Source organism: Carica papaya, chromosome 7, assembly GCF_054855325.1.
Source record: "Carica papaya isolate Zhongbai chromosome 7, ASM5485532v1, whole genome shotgun sequence".
In the NCBI taxonomy this organism is placed as follows: Eukaryota; Viridiplantae; Streptophyta; class Magnoliopsida; order Brassicales; family Caricaceae; genus Carica; species Carica papaya.
In genome coordinates this window covers 28,359,033-28,378,493 of record NC_142315.1, presented here as the reverse complement: position 1 = coordinate 28,378,493, position 19,461 = coordinate 28,359,033, and the positions used below count along the sequence as shown (strand labels likewise).

General features: G+C 36.3%; 3 protein-coding genes across 7 annotated transcripts; all 3 read right to left on the bottom strand.

Annotated features, from left to right (window-relative positions):
- Positions 1 to 276: 276 nt before the first annotated feature.
- Positions 277 to 5,691, bottom strand: LOC110815664 (signal recognition particle receptor alpha subunit family protein). Its single transcript, XM_022043555.2, has 10 exons — positions 5,584 to 5,691; positions 2,872 to 3,830; positions 2,309 to 2,393; positions 2,120 to 2,215; positions 1,860 to 2,012; positions 1,665 to 1,772; positions 1,436 to 1,555; positions 1,065 to 1,190; positions 686 to 769; positions 277 to 607 (listed from the first exon to the last, which is right to left on the bottom strand). Exons 2-10 carry the CDS (start codon positions 3,819 to 3,821, stop codon positions 482 to 484), a joined length of 1,848 nt encoding a protein of 615 aa, XP_021899247.1. The 5' UTR covers positions 3,822 to 3,830; positions 5,584 to 5,691; the 3' UTR covers positions 277 to 481.
- A 2,147-nt stretch (positions 5,692 to 7,838) lies between these two features.
- LOC110815761 (cation/H(+) antiporter 23, chloroplastic-like) lies at positions 7,839 to 10,801 on the bottom strand. Its single transcript, XM_022043696.2, has 3 exons — positions 10,501 to 10,801; positions 9,360 to 10,352; positions 7,839 to 9,284 (listed from the first exon to the last, which is right to left on the bottom strand). Exons 1-3 carry the CDS (start codon positions 10,795 to 10,797, stop codon positions 7,947 to 7,949), a joined length of 2,628 nt encoding a protein of 875 aa, XP_021899388.1. The 5' UTR covers positions 10,798 to 10,801; the 3' UTR covers positions 7,839 to 7,946.
- A 544-nt stretch (positions 10,802 to 11,345) lies between these two features.
- LOC110815763 (uncharacterized) lies at positions 11,346 to 12,967 on the bottom strand. Of its 5 annotated transcripts, none has more exons than XM_022043697.2 (4): positions 12,706 to 12,967; positions 12,502 to 12,600; positions 12,248 to 12,399; positions 11,346 to 11,800 (listed from the first exon to the last, which is right to left on the bottom strand). In XM_022043697.2, exons 1-4 carry the CDS (start codon positions 12,892 to 12,894, stop codon positions 11,413 to 11,415), a joined length of 828 nt encoding a protein of 275 aa, XP_021899389.1. In that variant the 5' UTR covers positions 12,895 to 12,967; the 3' UTR covers positions 11,346 to 11,412. The 5 variants fall into 5 exon arrangements, with proteins under 5 accessions (XP_021899389.1, XP_088064456.1, XP_088064457.1 ...); XM_088208330.1 differs by having other exon boundaries at positions 11,346 to 11,794; XM_088208331.1 differs by having other exon boundaries at positions 12,547 to 12,600.
- Between the last annotated feature and the right edge of the window lie 6,494 nt (positions 12,968 to 19,461).

Below are 19,461 nucleotides of genomic sequence, written 5' to 3'. Positions count from 1 at the left end.
ACGATGAAACAAATGTGGGCCTTATCTTTTTTCTTTCTTTTCCAATATTTCATCACACACTTCTTCTGGTAAGTCTCACAAGAATTTGGAAAGAAACCTCCAATTATCGTTTTGTGGACGCTAAGTTTCTTAATAAGACTTAGCTTTACATCTAAAAAGAAATCTGATTTAGTTTTAAGTACTTACGAAGAATCTGCCCGTCAATCATTTAGTAAACTCATGAAATATCAAGCTATCTTGGAAAAACAAAAAAGAACCATTTTTAAACAAAGGAAGGAAAGAAAAAGACACATTCCCAATAATTCAACTGATGAAACCTTCCAGAATACACAAGCAAACATGAAAAAACCTCAAAAGTCAACTGAAGAGATCTGTAAAAGTAAACTGCAGGGATTTTTTTTTTCCAAAGTTCAATACCTGACCTCCTCTTGAAAAAGAGTTCTAGTTACTTTTTTCTTCTGAGTCCAGCAATAAAATGTTCTCATTTCAGGAGAGTCTTGGCAATGGACTTCACCTGAAGCTTCTTCAGATCGGTGTATGATTGTCCACAGCCGACAAACATCACTGGAGCTCCAGATATGTAAACCATTGATAATGCCGCTCCAACCTATAACATCATCAGGTGCACATTAAAAATTGAGTAATATTCTCAACGCAAAGCTTCCCACCATACAAAATTTTTTACCTTGTCATCAATTGTGTCAAACTTGGTGAGCAAAATACCATCTATCAGTCTGGGATTAGATGAGGTTGAGAGATCAGCTAATTTCTGCCAGAAAGCAAGAAAAACTATGTTAATAGTTTTTTTAAAAATAAAAATTCAACAACCAAATATTCTAGTGATAGCTTGTCTTTATTTGAGATCAAATATCTCTCTGATTTAATTAGATGCAGACCATCTATATGTTAAAATTAAAAAATTCACAAAGGAAATATTTGTAGTCTCCCCATAGAGAGTTTAACAGTGGACTTGATCTGCAAGTTAAATACTAGCTGACGACCCCTTCCGGAAACTAATACCATTGTAACAAGGCAATAACAGTGAGTTGACTACGAAACTTAACTTGATTAAACTTTGACAGCTGATCAACTGCATCATTTCCAACGAGTGCCTCTCCAACAAACAAGACTAGATCGGGATTGTTGAGATAAATGAGCTTTGAAAGAGCTCTCATTAAAGGCTCGTTATCCTGACAAGCATACAACAAGTTCAGAGTTTATCTTTGTTCATAATTGCTCTTGAAAGATTTGTTCAGCCATTTCAAGAACAAATACTTAAAGAGGAAGCAAACTTCTTAAAACAATTCATTTTTTTAAGAAATTGAAGGAAAACCTACTTCAAACAGCAATACAAGCAATCATTAACTGCTTGTATCAGAAAATGGAAAAAAAAACTAGTTAAGTGCTAAACATTAACATGAATGTTGGTCGATACCTGCATCCGACCAGCTGTGTCAACCAAAACAACATCTGAACCACTCCGAGTTGCTTCCTGTATTGCTTCCTTAGCTACAATGGCTGGATCCTTCTCATAACCCTTCTCAAATATTGGGATCTACCATGTTCATTCGAAAAATTCATTTTTAATACCCAGCTCCGTCGAAGAATATCTATTTCATATGAATAATATGAATAGAAGTTAAAATGTCAAACTCATGCATTACCTGCAGCCTTCGTGCATGAGTTCGCAGCTGCTCAACAGCTCCTGAACGGAATGTGTCACAAGCAGCCATCATAACGCTAACCTTATGATGCAGAAGCCAGTATGCCACCTGCAATGACATTTTTCAGTTAGCCCAGTAATGAAAGAATGTTCTTTAAATAATGGAAAATGCAGAATAAAACAGACTTATCAAAACCTTGGCTAGGTTGGTAGATTTCCCAACTCCATTAACCCCAACGAAAACAACAACATATGGTTTTCCAAGCTCCTTAGCAGCTTGCACATCCCTCAGAATGTCAATAGAGCGCTTAGGAGTTAAGATACGGATAAGTGCTTCTTCCATTGCTGCCTGCAGTCAAAATGTAATCACGACAGTGAATTTAGACGTAAAAAAAAGCTGAGGAAATCAAGATTTTAAACAGGTCATATTGAAACAAAACGGTAAAAGTTACAAACCTGTACAGTTGAAGATATCCTCGTAAATGAAGCCAGTTTTTTGCCTTCAAGACTTGCTGCTACAGATTCACAAAGCTTCTCAGCTATCTCCTCAGCCTGCAGTTGCCAAATACTGAGAATACTGCTACAGATCCGGCAATACTGAGGATAATTCTAAAAGCAAAAAAAGTAAAAGACAAAAAGACATACCACGTTCTTGGTCATGAGCCTATCCTTAAGAGCTTTCAGAGCCGGTTCCAAATCTGCCTTCTCCAAGTTTGCCTTGCCTGCAATACTGGGCACAAGCAAAAAATGAGAAATAAGTTACGATCATATATTAACGTGAGCTCCAAGTACAGATGAGACAGAAAAGTAAAATCAATATCGCAATTATCATATGCTTTAGAAATACCCTTCATAATGCAACAGAGAAGTCCCATTACCCTATACCAGGATGCAGCTTTAATTCAACTCAAGGGGGTTAAATTTCAAATATTCAGTAACCCATTGACTTCCCGAATATTCACAAATAACAATCACAGGTTGAACTAAGATTCAATCTCATTATCAAAAGACTAGCTCAATTGACAAGAGTCGGAGCACCAGAAAATGTAACGCTCAAAGTTCCATAACCAGAAACCAGCAAAAATGAGGCACAATGGTAAAAGAAAGTACACACGTATTTACAGCAATAAACATTTGAAGACAGCAGATGCAACTCAAAAAATAAAATCTAAACAGAACAATCAATATATATACATATAAATAATTACCTCTGGAACATAGAAGAAAACCACCCCTTTTTCTTCGCTTCAGGCTTGTTATCGTTCCCCATATCCTCATCGCCTTCAGTTTCACTTTCACTACTGAGAATCTCTTCTTTGTCCATCATACTTTCACCTTGATCTGCTGCCACAACATCTATGTGGTCGTAACTATCTTCGGCCATGGGATCTGTAAAATCCAATTTTGATTCTGGAGGCGAATCATCCCAAACCCTGTTCTTCTTTGTTGCCTTTTTCTTCATGTCCACCTTAGAGTCCTCCTTGTTAGTAATAGTGTCTTTTTTCTTCCCACCTTTACTTCTTAATTTCTGAAGTTTACTTACATCAAAAGCTCCAATGTTGGAACCAGTATTTTCTTTACCATTAGTAACAGCTGTTACCCTAGATTTTTCCATGTTGGTATGATTGCCACCGGTGACTTTGGCGCTATCACCATCCCCACCGTCATTCCCAGAGCCAAATTCGCTTTTATTCCTTTTCCCTCCTTCAAATCCAGCTTTTTGTAACTGTCCTTGCTTCCTGCTGTTTACAGGCTTAATCAGTTGCTTTGATTTTTTCAGTTCCTCAGTTCGAGCTTCTGCCTCCATGCGAAGCTGCCTAAACATCTCATCAAAATCATTATATTCAGTCCTTTTCGGGTCATAAATCTTGGAGAACTCATGCTTAACCATTGAAAGTAAATCATCCACATAGAGCAGGTGGAGAATCCGCTGATAAACAGCAACAAAAACGAGACCAAGCTCGTTATGGAATGTCCACTTGAGGGTGTAAGCAGCACCTGGAGCATCATAATTATAAGATGCTGCCCCAGACCTTTCCTCCAAGAGGCAGGAACGGATTAGAGTTTCAATGGGCGATCCCTTCAAAGCATTGCCAAGCTCTTTGCACGTCCACAGGATTAACCCTCCTCTAGTAAAAATAAGCAACTGTTCTAGCATATTAGTATCCTGCAAATAAACCAAGCTAAATCAATAACTAAAAACACCAAAATTTTGAAAAAAAACTAATACAAAATCTAAACTTCCAAATATGGATGGCAACAGGAGAGGTCAAGGCAGAAACCCCTGCCTGCCGACCACCCATGTTCAATTCAGGAATATATCCCCATTTCCCCACCAAGCAATGAGATAATTTAACCCCAACTTCAAGTCACATATGGAAGTTTTTTGTTTTAAGATGAGTTCGATCTCCTAAACAGGCATCTCCAGCAACCATACAATAAAGGACAAATATATTAAAGGAAAGCTATCAAGATTATTAATGATTAATCATCCAGCACAGTATTGACTAAAACAGAATCCAGATGATTAAGTCATGTAAATGGACGGTCAAACTTCTTTTTATTTCCTTGAGAATATGTAATGCAAATAATGTTCAAGGAAAGAATCCCAATCCTGCAACCTCGAACATTCTGCTATCTTTCAATTTATGATTTTTAATTTACGATTTAACCTACTTTCTGCTAGGTTCGTGAACTCTTATATGTTAGATAACTCTTACTAAAGAGAGCTAAAACTCTTAACATGCATCTCCATTAACCATCTGGTGGGGTTTTTACATATAAGGAAAGCTTTCAAATTCAAAATAATATTCGCCATCCAGCAAAATCTTGACTTAGAAACACTTTACAAGAATTTCATCATATAAATGCACAATGAAACTTCCGTCCGTATTTCCAATAAATTTGCTACGTCAAACCCATCCAAGAAAAGTCTCAACACCCAAAGATGATATGATACCCCTATTGTGAGTCAATTATTCAAGGTCAACTTCTACTTACACATCCTCACAAGAAAGAAAAGAAAATAGTCCTAGCACATGCATTCAGTTAATGCTATTAGATAAAGAAGCGATAAACAGAAGATCATCCTTTTTTGGGACTTTTCAGTAATCAAAATTTTCCATTAGTAAGAAGCTGAAATTCGAGCGAATAAAAAATTAACATGTAAATAAATGTTGATACAAGTAATGATAATGAGACATCGCAAATATATAATACTACAATTTTCACCTCTGTCATCATCCACAAACATGCAGTTCAATGAGACAAAAGGCAATTACTAAACCAAGATTTTCAATCTCAACAAAATAAAACTAGAAAGATTATACAACTGATATAGAGATAGATGAGTCATTCAAATATTAAGCACAAACAATCATTCAATACTGACTAAAAACACGTCACAAGAACTCCATCACATAAATACAAAGCCAAACTTCCTTTCGTTTTCCTGCAAATGTTCAATACCATTCACGAGATCAGGCCCCAGCAAACTTACACGCTAGGCTTTTTTTCTCTCTAAAGATTCGTACATGTGATAGTAACTTAAATATACCAAGAGATGATACAATTTAACCTAAATTCTGCTATATGTGTATATTCTACTCGCATCTCATCCTCTTTTCGATCGTTTTCCCCTGACACTTCTCCTTCTCAGCCTTTTTATCCTCAAACCTCCCAAAAAACCCTAATCTCTCTCTTTTTTCTCTTCTCCGATTTCTCTCTTAATCTCTTTCTATCGGATTCCCCTTCTCGTTCTTTTCAATTTTCCGAAATGGCTTTTGTCGATGCATCAGGTAAGGGGGAAGGGATCGCGAGAAACAGCACTGTTTCAGTTTCCTAAATCTAGGCCGGATAAAACCAAAAACAAATCGAAAGCTTTTGAGAATCAATCATTAAACGAATTCGATTCGACATACCTGTTTTTCCTCGAGGCTTGAAAACTCCTAGAAAATAAGAAGACGAAAAAAAAAAAAGAGAAAAGAAAATGATATGGAGACGAAAGAAAAAAAAAATGAAACAATTTTGAACCCTGAAACTTTTCTGTGTGTTTATATAGGGGGTGTCTCAGTGGAGAAGGGTATTTTGGGAATTTCATGCCCAGTTTGACTCGGACGCGGCGGTGACCAACAAATGTTCCCACGCCGCACCGCCTCCGTTGACTCACGACTATCAGTGTTATTTACAAAATTGAACTAATTTAATTCTATTAAACATTATTTTATAAATTATTTTAAATAAAAAAATTAATTGACTCAGTTAAAATCCATATATTCAAACAATAATTTTTAAATTTTTATTTAATTTTTATTAATAAAATTTCAATTAAGCAGTGTAATTTTTGTTAATAATTATAAATTACATAATTTAATAACATATAATTATATATGTTTTTATAGTGACCAAAATGACCATCTCAAAGGTAGATTATTAGCGAAAATATCAAATTAAAAAATATTATTTGAATATGTCAAGAAATTAACTATAATTTTTGCTTACTTAAATTAGAATAATACAATTTTTAATTAATATAATTTGAAATGTATTATCTAAATTTAATATAACATTAAAATTTTTTATTATGGTTATACATTTTACATTGTACTAAAAATTAATTTTTAAAAATAAATTTCAAATAATTTTTAACCTTAAAATATTATTAGTGTTAAAGTTAAATATATAGTTCATTAAAAATTAAATAAATAATATTCTATAACAAAAGGAATAAATATATATTTTTTATATAAAACGTAAAATTATTTTGTCAAATTTTGTTAATAATTTGATTATCTTTTATATTATTATTATTATTATTATTTTGATGAGATTTATTAATTTTTTTATTATTTTTTAGTAACTATCTTATTGTTTTCATTATTTTATTTTTATAAATGTTTTGGACCGAACCGAACCCGGATTCGGGTTCACACCAACCCGAAAAGGTAGGTAGTCTAATTATTCTTGATCCGGTCTACTCATAACCAGGAGCCGGATTAATCCAGCTCGTTAATTTCGTTGACCAATCATCGCCGAGGTCAGCGAGCAGCAAATCTAATTTTCCCTCCTATAAATTCAATGCGTCTGGATTCGCGCCAAGCATGTTTTCCACTAACCTTTTTAAATTTTCTCCAGATACTTCCCAAATTCCCTGCTCTTCCATCTCCAGAGCAATACTGCATGCTGAGCGGCCTGAGGCATGCCTCATTTTCATCAAGCTCCTTATTGGAATCCGCCATCGGCGGGGAGAGCACGTGGATCCTTCGTCGCCGTCGCCTTCTCCCTGCATAGAGTCAGGATTTTGGCGTGCGGTGATCCCTGAATCTGCCAGGCATTTTTTTTTTTTTTTTTCTTATTTAACATAATTTCCTAACGAATTCAATTGTATACTTAAGGTTGGATAAAATATGATTTTATGCAGTTCTGCATAGAGAGTGAGAGACAAGAGCCGCTTGGGATCGAAGAAGAGCTTGAAGATAGATATGGACATCTATCTTATTTGGTGGAGCGAGGATGAGAAAAAGGATGCTGCAGACGAAAGAGGAATTCAGTGCAATCACAGGACAAGTCACATTACCATGATGGATCTTCGAGTCAATGATGGTCCTCTATGCTGGAATAACGCTAAGGCTTCGAAAAGGAATATTAATCGTCCATGACTCTAACTGAGAGATCTGAATCATGTAAATCTCAGGTTAATACTTTTGGTCCTCGCCAACTTCCAAGTTTCACTGGATTAAGCAACTTGACAGTGACTAAACATATTTTGACACACTACTTCTATATACTTTTATTATAATGTCAAGTTCTTCATGGAAGTATGTGTTCTGTGATTAGTTCTGTTGGTTGCCAAAAGGATTCCTTATGGTAAACAAGTGGAGGATGATTTGGAGGACTCCGCTAATTTTCCTGTTAACAGTCCCAAGGTAAGTTTTTCTTTTTCAGAATTATCTCTTTTGTGATTTTATTATTTTATTACATTTTTCTTGTTTATTGATCAGAATTAGTTTTCTGATCCACTTTTGATTTTTTATATGTATGTATGTATGTCTTACTCTTAGATAATTAAAATATATAAGTAATTTGGTTTTATTTATTATTTTAGCTATTAAGTAGTTGAGATTTATAAGTTCATAAAGTTATGAACTCTTGAAAAATTAGTGAAAAACAAATTTGATTTCTTGCGCATATATGCATTACTCAGAGGCCAAAACCAACACGGTATGCCCGGTGTATACACTAAATACCTACTTGGTTTAAATAGAAAGCTAATTAGATTAACAATTCAATCCTCATTTGCCTCGTCGTCATCATTATATATCCTTTTGCGAGTCATGAATGGATCAACGCCAATTGTCTTACCTGCCCCAATATGGGAGGGGGCAGTGGCAAGCTTGGGACTATCAGAATTTAGATCAAGAACATTGCAGTATTGTTGAACAACTAAAACCGATGATCTCAAAGAGAAATTAGAAGAAGCTAAGATGTCTCCTATAATTCCCAACTCCTGGCAACTCTCCCAATCTGACAACCCTTTTAGCAATTTCGATTTGACTCCCAACTCTCCTCTTCCCACGATGCATAAATCATACTTATCTTCCAAATCTTTTATCACTGTTATTATCTCCGATCCGTCATTCACCACTTTCTCTATGTAAGTCACAGATGAAAGATTCATTGTTTTGAAAGTAAACTCGTATAAACACTCGCTGTCTTTTTCCTTCTCCCTTTGCCATGTCAATTCTTCTTCCAATTCGGATTCCCCGTCAACCCCAGTACCCTTTTGATACATCTGGACTCTTGAGGCTTCCTCACCCGCCACAAATCTCACCACTGTCAACTCTATATTAGGATATCCACCCATCCTCCAAGCATACATCAAAGCCTCTCGATCATCAGCCCCGCCAAGGAAGAACATGACCACCTGTTTTCTCTTGGGTGCAACGTACGAATCACCCGGACCGTGTTGGGACGCAATGTGCAAAGCGCCCATTCCTCGGTCCACCAGTATGCCGACTGAGCAAGGCGCTGTTGTTAGTACAATCTGGTTGATGTTCGCAAATTCATCGTTTACCTTTTCCATGGTACCAGTGGCGGTTAACTGCCTATGATACGGCAGGATGATGAAACTCACACACTTATCCTCCGCCATGCTGCAGATGTCGTCGTGCATGGTGTCATACGGGGAGACGGCAGTCACGGTGTGGGTTCTGACGAAGCTCTTCTCCTCCTCAAGATGTTCAAAGGCGTTGACTATGTGAGTTCCAGACTCTGCATTATTAAACTGGTCGCCTCTAGTTCTGTACTCATTGTTGGTAATGAGTATGGAGGCTGCGGTTCGGCCGGTGAGTTCGACGAGATGCATGGCGAAAATGCAAAGAGGAGAATTTGAGGTGGGATTACATGCTCGCATGAGGTTGGTGATGCTTAATGCATTTTGCAGGTTGTGGACGCAAGCTAGGATTCGGAATTCTCCATGTTGCTTCACTTTTTCAATGGTTCTCTTCTTGTTTTGTCTTGGAATCCTTGTGGGCTTGTGAGTTAGATATAAGATCGGCTTCGTTAGACATGTCATAACCAGGAGAGAGAGCATCATTATTGTGAATGTCTTGTTGTCCAAAACCTAGAAATTTACAGTAATGAATTAGGAGAAGAAGAGGAAGAGGAAGAAGAAGAAGAAGAAGCAGATTAGAATCACCTTCATGTCACGACCGACATTGACGATGACTTGAGCTAAAATCCCTTTTGTATTCATGAGCAAGCCGAGAGCCAGGCCGTCTTTAGGTGGCACGCCATAGATGAGCGAGACAAGGTAAGTGCTGATAATCTTGGTTGCGCAGTTCGCAATTACAGTTCCCACAATGAGTAAAGGAGATGTTCCTATGAACATGTGACTGAAATTGAACCTCAATCCGCTGCTGAGAAAGAACAGGGGCATTAAAATAGCAGATATGAAATTATGAATCTTCTCCACGATCAAATCTCTGATAATATGCCCCTCTGGCATTATAATCCCGAACATGAAGGCACCCACAATCGCATGTGCACCCGATAGGTCAGTGATGAGTCCGCAGAGCAAAACCCCAGCTAAAATAAACGTGATATGGTTGTCAGTCACACGTTTTTTCGCTTTAGTGGCTCTTGAAATTGCCCATGATAGAAACGGCCGTACGATAAACCAACAGAAGATACCGAAGGTGATGGTGGTTGCCCATGCCCAGATGTTGCCGACGGCGGTGAAGATTGAAACGATGAGTATAAGATGAAGCCAAGCGAGCAAATCAGAAATAATGGCTGCCACCATTGCTGTCTTGCCGATTTCTGTTCTGAGGAGCTTGAGATCTGAAAGGATTCTGACAAGGTCTGAGAAGTTTGTGGCGCTGAGAGTCACCGCCCAGAATACACCTTTAATACCTTCTTTGGAGAATATGCCGTCGGTTTTCACAACTTCACTGTAGAAGAACATGGCTACGGCGAAGGAGAAGAGAATTCCAGTGATTGCAATGCTGAGAGCTTTTGACCCAACTCGCTTCATTAGTGACAAGTCCATTTCTAGACCCACCAAGAACATGTTGTAAACCAGAGCTAGGTTTGCAAAACTCTCCAGCACTAGAGCATATCTGTAAGGAAATATAAAACCACGCACCAGGAGATTCTCTCCAATCCCAGACGGACCCAATAATATACCACTCTGCACAAATTAGTATTCATTCATATAATTCAATAATCACATCTACCAACAAAATTGTAAAATTTTATTTTTTACAATAAAATATTCACGATTAAAACACATTAACAAACTCACATAGTAAAAAAAATAAAATAAAATGATTGCTTACGAGCATTTGGGCAACAAATCGAGGTATTCGCAGAAATTTGGCCAAAGAGAAAACGGGGCGAAAAACAGCGTTGCCGATGAACAATTGCATTAAGAAGAACGGAAAGGATGTGCCGGCGACATGCGGGTCAGTCGTTCTGACCGGCGGTGACTGGAAAGGTGTGAACATTGTGGTTCTATTTTTCCAACTACATATGTTAATTCCACCGCCATTTTTGTTGAGTACAATTGCCAGATCCGGAGAGGGCCTCAAAATTGCTAGCGTGCTGTTCGTGGCGGCGGGAGTCCGGAATGCCATTAATAATCACCGACGATACAAACCTCAGCTAATTAATTAACTTTCATTAATTGAAATTATCATACAAGATTCAAGAGTCTCTTTACCGTAATTTGTTAATTAGTTTTTTAATTAATAGCTGTGATTAATTATAATCTTGCTCAAAATTGTGGTTTTTCCTGTAGGAAGTTGGAACTAACCCAATTCAAAATTTTATGTACAGGAGGACAGCTCCTGCTTTTAATAGAAAAAATCCTGTAAACTTACTAGAAAGAAATATATATATATATATATAATTAATTTAACTGGTAAACTCTAATTTTTAAATTTTATTAATGTTTTAAATATCATTAATTTTAAAATATAAAAAAGTAATACTTTTAAACTTGAATTTTATATAATATATTAAATTAATAATTTCAAATAATTAATTGGACTGATTTTTTTTTAATAAAAAGATTAAATTAATAAAAAATAATTTAATTAATAAATTATATTTTAATAAGAATTAATTATTTTTAAAAATAATAGGACAAGATTAATAGATCAAAAATGATTGAATAATAACAAAAAAAAAAAAATTCAAGTGCGATTAATTAGAATACAAGAATATTAATTACAAATAATCTTAATTAACTAAACACCTACATTACCAAGCCAGAATAATAATGGAGGTTGAGCAATAGCTACCAACAAGAGAAGATAATTTCTCTTGCTAGAGTAACAATGCTTCTCTGATCTCCTCACTTCTGCAATCAAAACTCTTTTCATTATCTTGACAAGCAACGTTCCCATGCACAAACATTCCCAGAAAATTAGAAAATAAAAGCAGTAGATTCCGAGAATTCGTCCGAGCAAGACGACCGAGACTGCGACGAAGGTGTATCCGCTGTACGCCACCACATCGAGCAACGGTATGTCTCCGTCACCGAGGGAATGTAGCACAGCTTCAAGCAGAAGAACTTGGAATAACCAGCAAAGAAGGCCGTTGGTCAGTTGCACTCCCATAGCTCCTGGGCTAAAACTGTAGTACATAAATATTTAGCAAAAATTAAATATATATATATATATCTACTGTAACGTGTATAACAAAATTCAAAAATATGGTAGTACTCTCAAAATAATTTAATTAGGATTTTTTTTTTGAAAATGAAATATTAATTCCTAGATATGCCAGCAGTTTACTCTTTTTCCGGCGGTTTTGACAGTCATTATATACATCAATATATATATATAGTCTACATTTCAAATTCAATAACATGAAAAACCAAAGTAAAAAACATTAAAAGCTTTTATCAATAGAAGATCCACCACATGCAAACGAACAAAACGTTTATATACATAATACATATATATATATATATAGAGAACAGAATCAAGTCTTTCATAATATGTTCTTAATAGATACTGAAAATGGGTTTAAATGTAATTACAATTATAATTATAATTACAATAATCTTGTCTGACTTACATTCCAGTGATACCCAGAAAAAAACCAGCCAGAACCAGGTAAGTACCAAATGCCATCAATGGAATATATAAATCTGGTGCATTGATATCATAAACTGGAGGCTTGTATATCAACTCTCCCCCATGTGTCTCTGTTGCTCTCATCCAATGTCCCTACATATATATATATATATATATATACACACACACACATATACTTACTTGAACAAGAATTAATGGGCATACTTAACAACAAAATTAAATTAACCTTTTTACCCTATATAGAAATGGGAACAAAATCAACTTCAATTTGTTTATTACATAATCATTGTCCACTTCGAAGTAGTATTGTGGGTTCGACAAATATCTACTAATCTGTACTTATTCGAAGAATTAACACAGTTAGTTAAAAAAATAAAGTACAACAATATTTTTTCGTGTATACATTTATAGACATACGTATAAACATATAATACTTACATTACCATGCACATAATTTGAGCTTGAGCCAAAGAGTTTTTCGCCATAAGCCGTGAGTTCGGTTTTGATCATATCCGAGCCAGCTCCGTGGAGTACATTGCGAAATGAAGTATTGTTTTGATGATTTGGTGGGTGGTAGATATTCAAGATATGTGTATGACTTCCTGAATTCTGATGATAATTGTACATATTTTCTGAAATTGTCTTGAAAAGAAAAATTAAAATGAGAAAAGAAGAAAAGGGTGTTCTAAAATGATCAAGAAAAATGTGTTCTTCTATCTTTTTTTTAAGCTTTATGTATACGTATGTATTGAAATCAAATGGTTAGGCCATTTAATGGACGCGTGCGGACGTGGCTTTATCTGATTGGGCCTTCATAATGCTGTGCCAACGTACGTCGAAGTTAGCCAAAGCACTTTTGGTAACACCACCAACCTTATCGGCTATTCCGTTCTTTAAGACGAGCACCGTAATGTCTGGTCGTGATCGGCTGACATTTTAGAAATATTTTTTTTTTTATTCAATCAAAATAAATTCTTTTTGAAAAATAAAAATAAATTAATTACCTAAAATTTTATGCAAAATATTCTAATTTTATTATTTATTTTACAATAATTATACAGGTATTAATCAAGATTAGTAATTTTTTACATAATAAAAAATTAAAATAGTTATTAAAAATTTAAATTTAAATTAATATTTTAAGAAGTTTTAATGATGTAATATATAAAGGTTCGGAATTTAAATAAAAATAAAATCATAAATTAAATACGAAAACGAAATAATAGAGTTTAAGATTTATATTTTTTATAAGATAATTTAAAATATTCAATAGGAATACAAGAATGCCCATTCTAAAAGAACAAATAAAAATTAAAGAAATAAATAAAAGGCAACATACTGAGCATTCTAGTATGACATTCATTAGATTTTGAAGGGAGTACGGGTGGTGAACTATTCACAACTCTCCTATTGATCGGGATCCTGGTCATGATTCTCTTGATCTGAAATAGTTAATAAAATGGTAAGTTATACTAACTCAGTAATAATATCACACTACTCACCGATACAGAAATTAAAAGTTGGTAAAAATTATAAAAACAATCAATAAAACTCTTGAGTTAAGTAAATTCATTTATCATAAGAAAAACCATTTATTGCATATATTTACCGTTGCGAGATTTCCAAAATCGACCTATAGAGACAATAACTCAAATAACATTTCAATCTCATTTTCAAATGAGTAATAACAATCACTTCTTTTTTTATTTATCTACTAGTATCCCTGGCTCATAAAGATGTCTCACTACGCGTGAACTAATATTCAACATTGTCAACTAATCGTCGTCCCCATACCCGGTCCGGTATGAGTACCAAAAGTATCATTTTTCAATACTTCTTCCGGTATGAAGGTGAATTGGACTGTTCCCATACCTTATCCGGTATGAGTGCCAAAAATACCATTCCTCAATATATCGTCCGTTATAAGGCAACGTTCACGGTAGGGTTCCCTATGTATCCGGTTCGTCCAACATCTCCTAAAATATCCAGTAAGACTGTCATTCATTAATTTACATGACCAAACAAGTTTTCGTTTGCATATTAATTTCTAATTTCACAAATCAACCGTAAATCTCGCAAGATAAACAATATATATATCAAGAAAACACAATTGAATCATTCAACCATTCTATTATATCATCATGTATTTAAAGCTATAAATTCAACAATCAGTTAAACATGATAAATAAAGAACTAACGAGTTTCGGCTCTATTAGTAACCTGTAATTATTCTCAAAATTTTTTAAATTACACAGAATACCATATTATCGATTATTAAGCTTCAATTCCATAATCGAGAATAATGTGAGGGATTCTTACCCGAATCGGTGTCTAAAATACCAAACTTTCTACTATGCCTACTGCCGGTCCCCGGGTTTCCTGAATTTTTTTGCGAGAATTAAAACACGCCTCATGTACCTAAAAATATCATAAAAATTCAAAATCAGTATTAAAATTTCTTTTCCAGCAAATTTTGGGATTCTTGCATGGCGGCACCACCGCCCGCAGCGGCAGTTTGGCTCGGCCTAGCCATTTTTAGCCAGCTTTGGCTGATTTCAGTCAGTTTTATACCCACCCCTGCAAGAAAACAAGTTAGAGGGTCTCGGTTATCTAAAAAAAAAAACATAAACTTACCGGTGGTGAAATTTTTTGGTGTGGTAGCTCCGCCGGTTCACCTTCGCGGCTGGACGTTTTTTTTTTGTCAACCTGTAGAAAACAGAACGGTAAACACAATAATAAAAAAATCGCATAAAACGAAAAACGGGAAGGGGCTCATCGAAGGAGGTTGTGTGTTTTGCCCATGGCGGCACCGCCGGGCTTTACCCGTGATTTTCGGCTCACCCACCATTTGTTTTGCTCCAATTTGGTAATTGAGGTGCTCAAAATAAAATTCCGAGCTGATAGAAGAATTTTTACCTTTTTTGGTAGTCAGAGGTGGCTCCTGCACGACGGTCAGCTCCCTTCTCCAACGACTAGTTCTTTTTATCCGGCAGAAGGCTGGCGATTAAAGTTTGGGTTCGATGTGATGCAAAATATTTATACCCGTCTCGCGTTAATTTAGACCATTCATCGCGTTGATATCGACCATCCGATCACATTTAAAGAGAAAATGAATCTAGATCGTTTATCGAGATTTGATATCGACTGTCCAATTGCGTTTAAAGAAGAAATGAATCTAAATCGTTTATCGTATTTAATCGCGACTGTCCGATCGCGCCTGAAGAAGAAACGAATCCAGATTGTCCACGCGCATGGGAACACTTCTGGACCGTCCGATCGCGGGGCATGCAGATCACCAGTGTGGCCTATCACGTCGCACCGAGTCAGTGTATCTTGTCATGCAGCGCATTGCGGTTCATCGAGGCTACTAACTGGACGGTCCTACGTGACGTAGTTTTCTTTAATTCCGTTCGAATCTCCAATTTCTTATTTTTCTTTCAAAACCACCATCTGAACCCAAAATTTCACTGTTTTTTCCAATTTTGTTTTCAATTTAATCTTCAACCTATTTTTTTTCCATAATTTTCCATTAAATCAAAATTTATAAATTTTAAAAATAGATTTTTATATATATTTTTAATATTAAAATTAATCTCGGGCCAAATTTCGAACCCAGGTATTAATACTCTTCCCCCTTTAAAAGAAATTTAGTCCCTCAAATTTATCTCCCTCCCCTCAATCAAATAGTTGGAGATACTAGACTCTGAAGTCTGATTATATCTCCCATGTGGCTTCTCTTTGTGTGTAATTCTGCCATAGTACCTTAACTAAGAGAATTTTTTGGTTGCAGAGTACTCTACTCTTTTGGTCTACAACGTCCACTGATACCTCCTCATAGGACAGATCCTCTTAGAGTGAAAGGGGCTCGTGGGCTAAGATGTGAGAGGGATCCGAGTTGTACTTACGTAATATGGACACATGAAACATATTATGGACTCTAGATAGTTCTGGAGATAGTGCCAGTCTATAAGCGACGGTACAAATTCTGTCTAAGATCTCATATGACCCAATAAACTGGGAATTTAATTTCCTCATTTTGCCAAACTTATTGATTCTCTTGAAAGGGGTGACCTTAAAGAACACTTGATCACCTTTCTCAAATTCTAAATCTCTCTTCCGGGTGTCCGCATAACTCTTCTATCTGCTCAAAGCTGTTTGTATGTTCTTCATGATCTTAACTATTTTCGCTGTAGTCTCCTCCATAAGATTTGCGTCGAATAATTTTCTATCATTCACCTCTTCCCAACAGATCGATGATCTGCATGGGCGGCTATATAACGCCTCGTACGGAGCTATGCCGATACTTATTTGGTATCTGTTATTGTAGGTGAACTCTAATAAGGATAAATGATCATCTCAATGGGCCCCGAAGTCAAGAACACAAGCTCAGAGTATATCCTCTAGTGTGCGGATCATCCTTTCTGATTGTCCATCGATATGAGGGTAGAATGCGATACTAAAAGATAATTTCATTCCCATGACTTGCTGAAAACTAAACTAGAACTAAGAAGTGAACCTGGGGTCCCTATCAGATACTACTGTCACTGACACTCTATGTAACCTAACTATCTCCCGGATATATATTTTTACTAGCTTGTCTAATGGATCAGTCATCTTGATGGCCAAGAAGTGAGAAGAATTGGTGAGCCGATCAACAATTACCCAAATGACATCATGTCCCGAGCGTGCCTTAGATAATCCTGTCACAAAATCTATTATGATGTATTCCCACTTTCACTCTTAAATTAGTAATGGTTGAAGTAGTCTACTTGTGCGTTGATGTTTTACCTTGACCTGCTGACATACTACACACTTGAAAATAAAGTTGGCCACTTCTCTTTTCATCATGTTCCACCAAAACCAGGATCCAATATTTTAATACATCTTAGTGCTTCCGAGATGTATGAAAAACTTTGAGCTATGAGTCTTTGTTATAATATCCCTTTTCATCTCACTGTCACATGGAACACACATGCTATCCTGAAATCTGAGTAACCCATCAGTAGAAACTCAAAATTCTGAATTTACTCCCTGTTCATCAAATCCGTAAAAATAGTTGGTGCGTTGGTTAGTCTAAATGGTATGACGATGAACTCATAATGTCTATACCTAGTTCGAAAAGCTGTTTTGAGAATGTCTTCTATCTTGATCTTTATCTGATAGTAACTTAAACGCAAATCTATTTTGGAGAAGACTTGGGCACCCTGCAACTGATCAAAAGGTCATCGATCTTGGGGAAGGGGTACTTGTTCTTGATCGTGACCATGTTCAGTTCTCTGTAGTCAATATATAACTTTAACGTCCCATCCTCCTTCTTTGTAAATATGACTCCAGCACCCCAAGGGAACACACTATGTTGGATGAACCCACTATCCTGCAGTTCATTGATATATTTTTTCAACTCTTCCATCTCAACACAACTCATGCGGTAAAGGGCAACCGAGATAGGCTGGGTGCTTGACTGTAGGTGTATAGTGAATTCAACTTCTATGTCCACTAGTAGTTCGGGTAGTTCATCAGAAAACAAATCCAAGAAGTTTCAGACTATCAGAATCTATCGAATACAAATTTCTTTCTTAGGTTTACCTAAGTAGAGAAAACAGCCGAGTTAAAGCACTTGGTAATAAGAAATTTTCCATGAGGGAATAATGTTTCAAAAATTTTATTAATTTGTAAATGATTCTTCATTAAGAAAGTTGAATACAAGTTTCTTGTGAAAATAATCTATAGTAGCGTGATACGCCGCTAGCTATTTCATTCATAGGATTATATTAAATTCCCCCGTGTCAATCTCTATTAGCTCCACACTAATTCTCTATTTGCTATATTTATGATACAGACTTTGTATATAACGTCTCTTAGTAGTGTCATACTCTTAAAAGTAGATACAAACAACACCAAATTAAGTCTTTTAGATAATACATTCAAGTTTAGTGTAAAAGTATGTGAGACAAATGAATGTGAAACACCAGTATCAATCAAAACATGTGCAAGATGGTTATATATAGTGTACATACCTTGTATCACGTCTGGGTTAGTTTCTGCATCTTGCTGAGTGAGGTTGTAAGCTCTACCCTAGATAGAAGGTCTATCCTGATTTTGATTTCTCGGGCACTCTTTCACATAATACTAGACACTCCCACATATATGGCAAGTATTATTGAGGCGATAGTAGGGTCAGTCCCCATGATCATTGGCACAGTGCTAGCAAGTCCTACCGCATCCTATTGCTGAAATTTGAGAAGTCTGAGTCACTGGCCTAAGTCTTTTGTTCTGCTGAATATCTGCAGTGGATGCTGGTCTGCGGTGTGAAACCGGGGGGCCTGAGGTTCTCCACTACTTGAGGAAAAATATAAAAGTTCCTCTCTACTAGTTGTGCATTGGTTAGAACGGCTGAGTAAATACTGAGCTCGAACACATACAGCTGCTGTATAATCTTAGGACGGAGGCCCCACTCGAACTTTTTTACCTTTCTACCTTCATCCATCATGTTCTTAGGGGAATACCGGCTAAACTCTAGGAATTTTTGGGTATACTCTAACATAGTCATATAAGCCTAGACCAGATGTGCAAACTCTATTTTCTTCAGATGTTGGAGATGCTTTAAGAGGTATTTTGCATTGAAGGTCATCAAGAACTGTTCCCAAGTGACTAGAATGGGCAGGGTGACCTACTTGAGTTGCCACCAGTGACTTATCTCTCCTACCAGCATGTAGGTGGCAAATATAACCCTCTGTTCGGGAACCACCCCAAGAGTCATAAAAGCCTTCTGTCTCAGCTAACTAATACTCAGTCTCTTTAAAGGAGGATGCTCTTATAAAAGTAAATAGGTTATCTTTTGTACCTCTCAATGTAGCTTGGGTCCATTATGGGTGGAATTGAGTCTCATGAAAAAGGGACTAAATTGTGTTGGGGAAGGACCGGATGGCCCTGTGGTGGTACTGGATGCTACGGTGGAGGAACCATATTATACTGTGATGGTATCAGATGATGCAAATGGGGCACCAGACCATACTGTAGTGGTGCCGGATTGTACTATAAAGGAACAGGGTTGTACCAAGGTGGCTCAAACTATGGCAACGAGGGAGGATTAGGTAGCTCCCTCATTTCCTCCTAGGCCTGCTAGGCAGCAATGAGTCTCTCCAGTATTTCAAAGTGTCGACCAACATCCTCTTGAAGCGAACTCTCCCGGGC

Bases quoted from the DNA above. Each gene is read 5' to 3' on its own strand.
- LOC110815763 (XM_022043697.2), bottom strand. From the start codon at position 12,894: ATGTACAATTATCATCAGAATTCAGGAAGTCATACACATATCTTGAAT. The intron at 12,601-12,705 runs GTAAGTATTATA...GAATAAGTACAG, and splicing joins CAAATTATGTGCATGGTAAT to ATTAGTAGATATTTGTCGAA. The intron at 12,400-12,501 runs GTAAAAAGGTTA...ATATATATGTAG, and splicing joins TGTTCCCATTTCTATATAGG to GGACATTGGATGAGAGCAAC.
- LOC110815761 (XM_022043696.2), bottom strand. From the start codon at position 10,797: ATGGCATTCCGGACTCCCGCCGCCACGAACAGCACGCTAGCAATTTTG. The intron at 10,353-10,500 runs GTAAGCAATCAT...TAATTTGTGCAG, and splicing joins GATTTGTTGCCCAAATGCTC to AGTGGTATATTATTGGGTCC. The intron at 9,285-9,359 runs GTGATTCTAATC...GTAAATTTCTAG, and splicing joins ATGTCGGTCGTGACATGAAG to GTTTTGGACAACAAGACATT.
- LOC110815664 (XM_022043555.2), bottom strand. From the start codon at position 3,821: ATGCTAGAACAGTTGCTTATTTTTACTAGAGGAGGGTTAATCCTGTGG. The intron at 1,556-1,664 runs GTAATGCATGAG...TGAACATGGTAG, and splicing joins CTCATGCACGAAGGCTGCAG to ATCCCAATATTTGAGAAGGG. The intron at 1,191-1,435 runs GTATCGACCAAC...TATGCTTGTCAG, and splicing joins ACACAGCTGGTCGGATGCAG to GATAACGAGCCTTTAATGAG.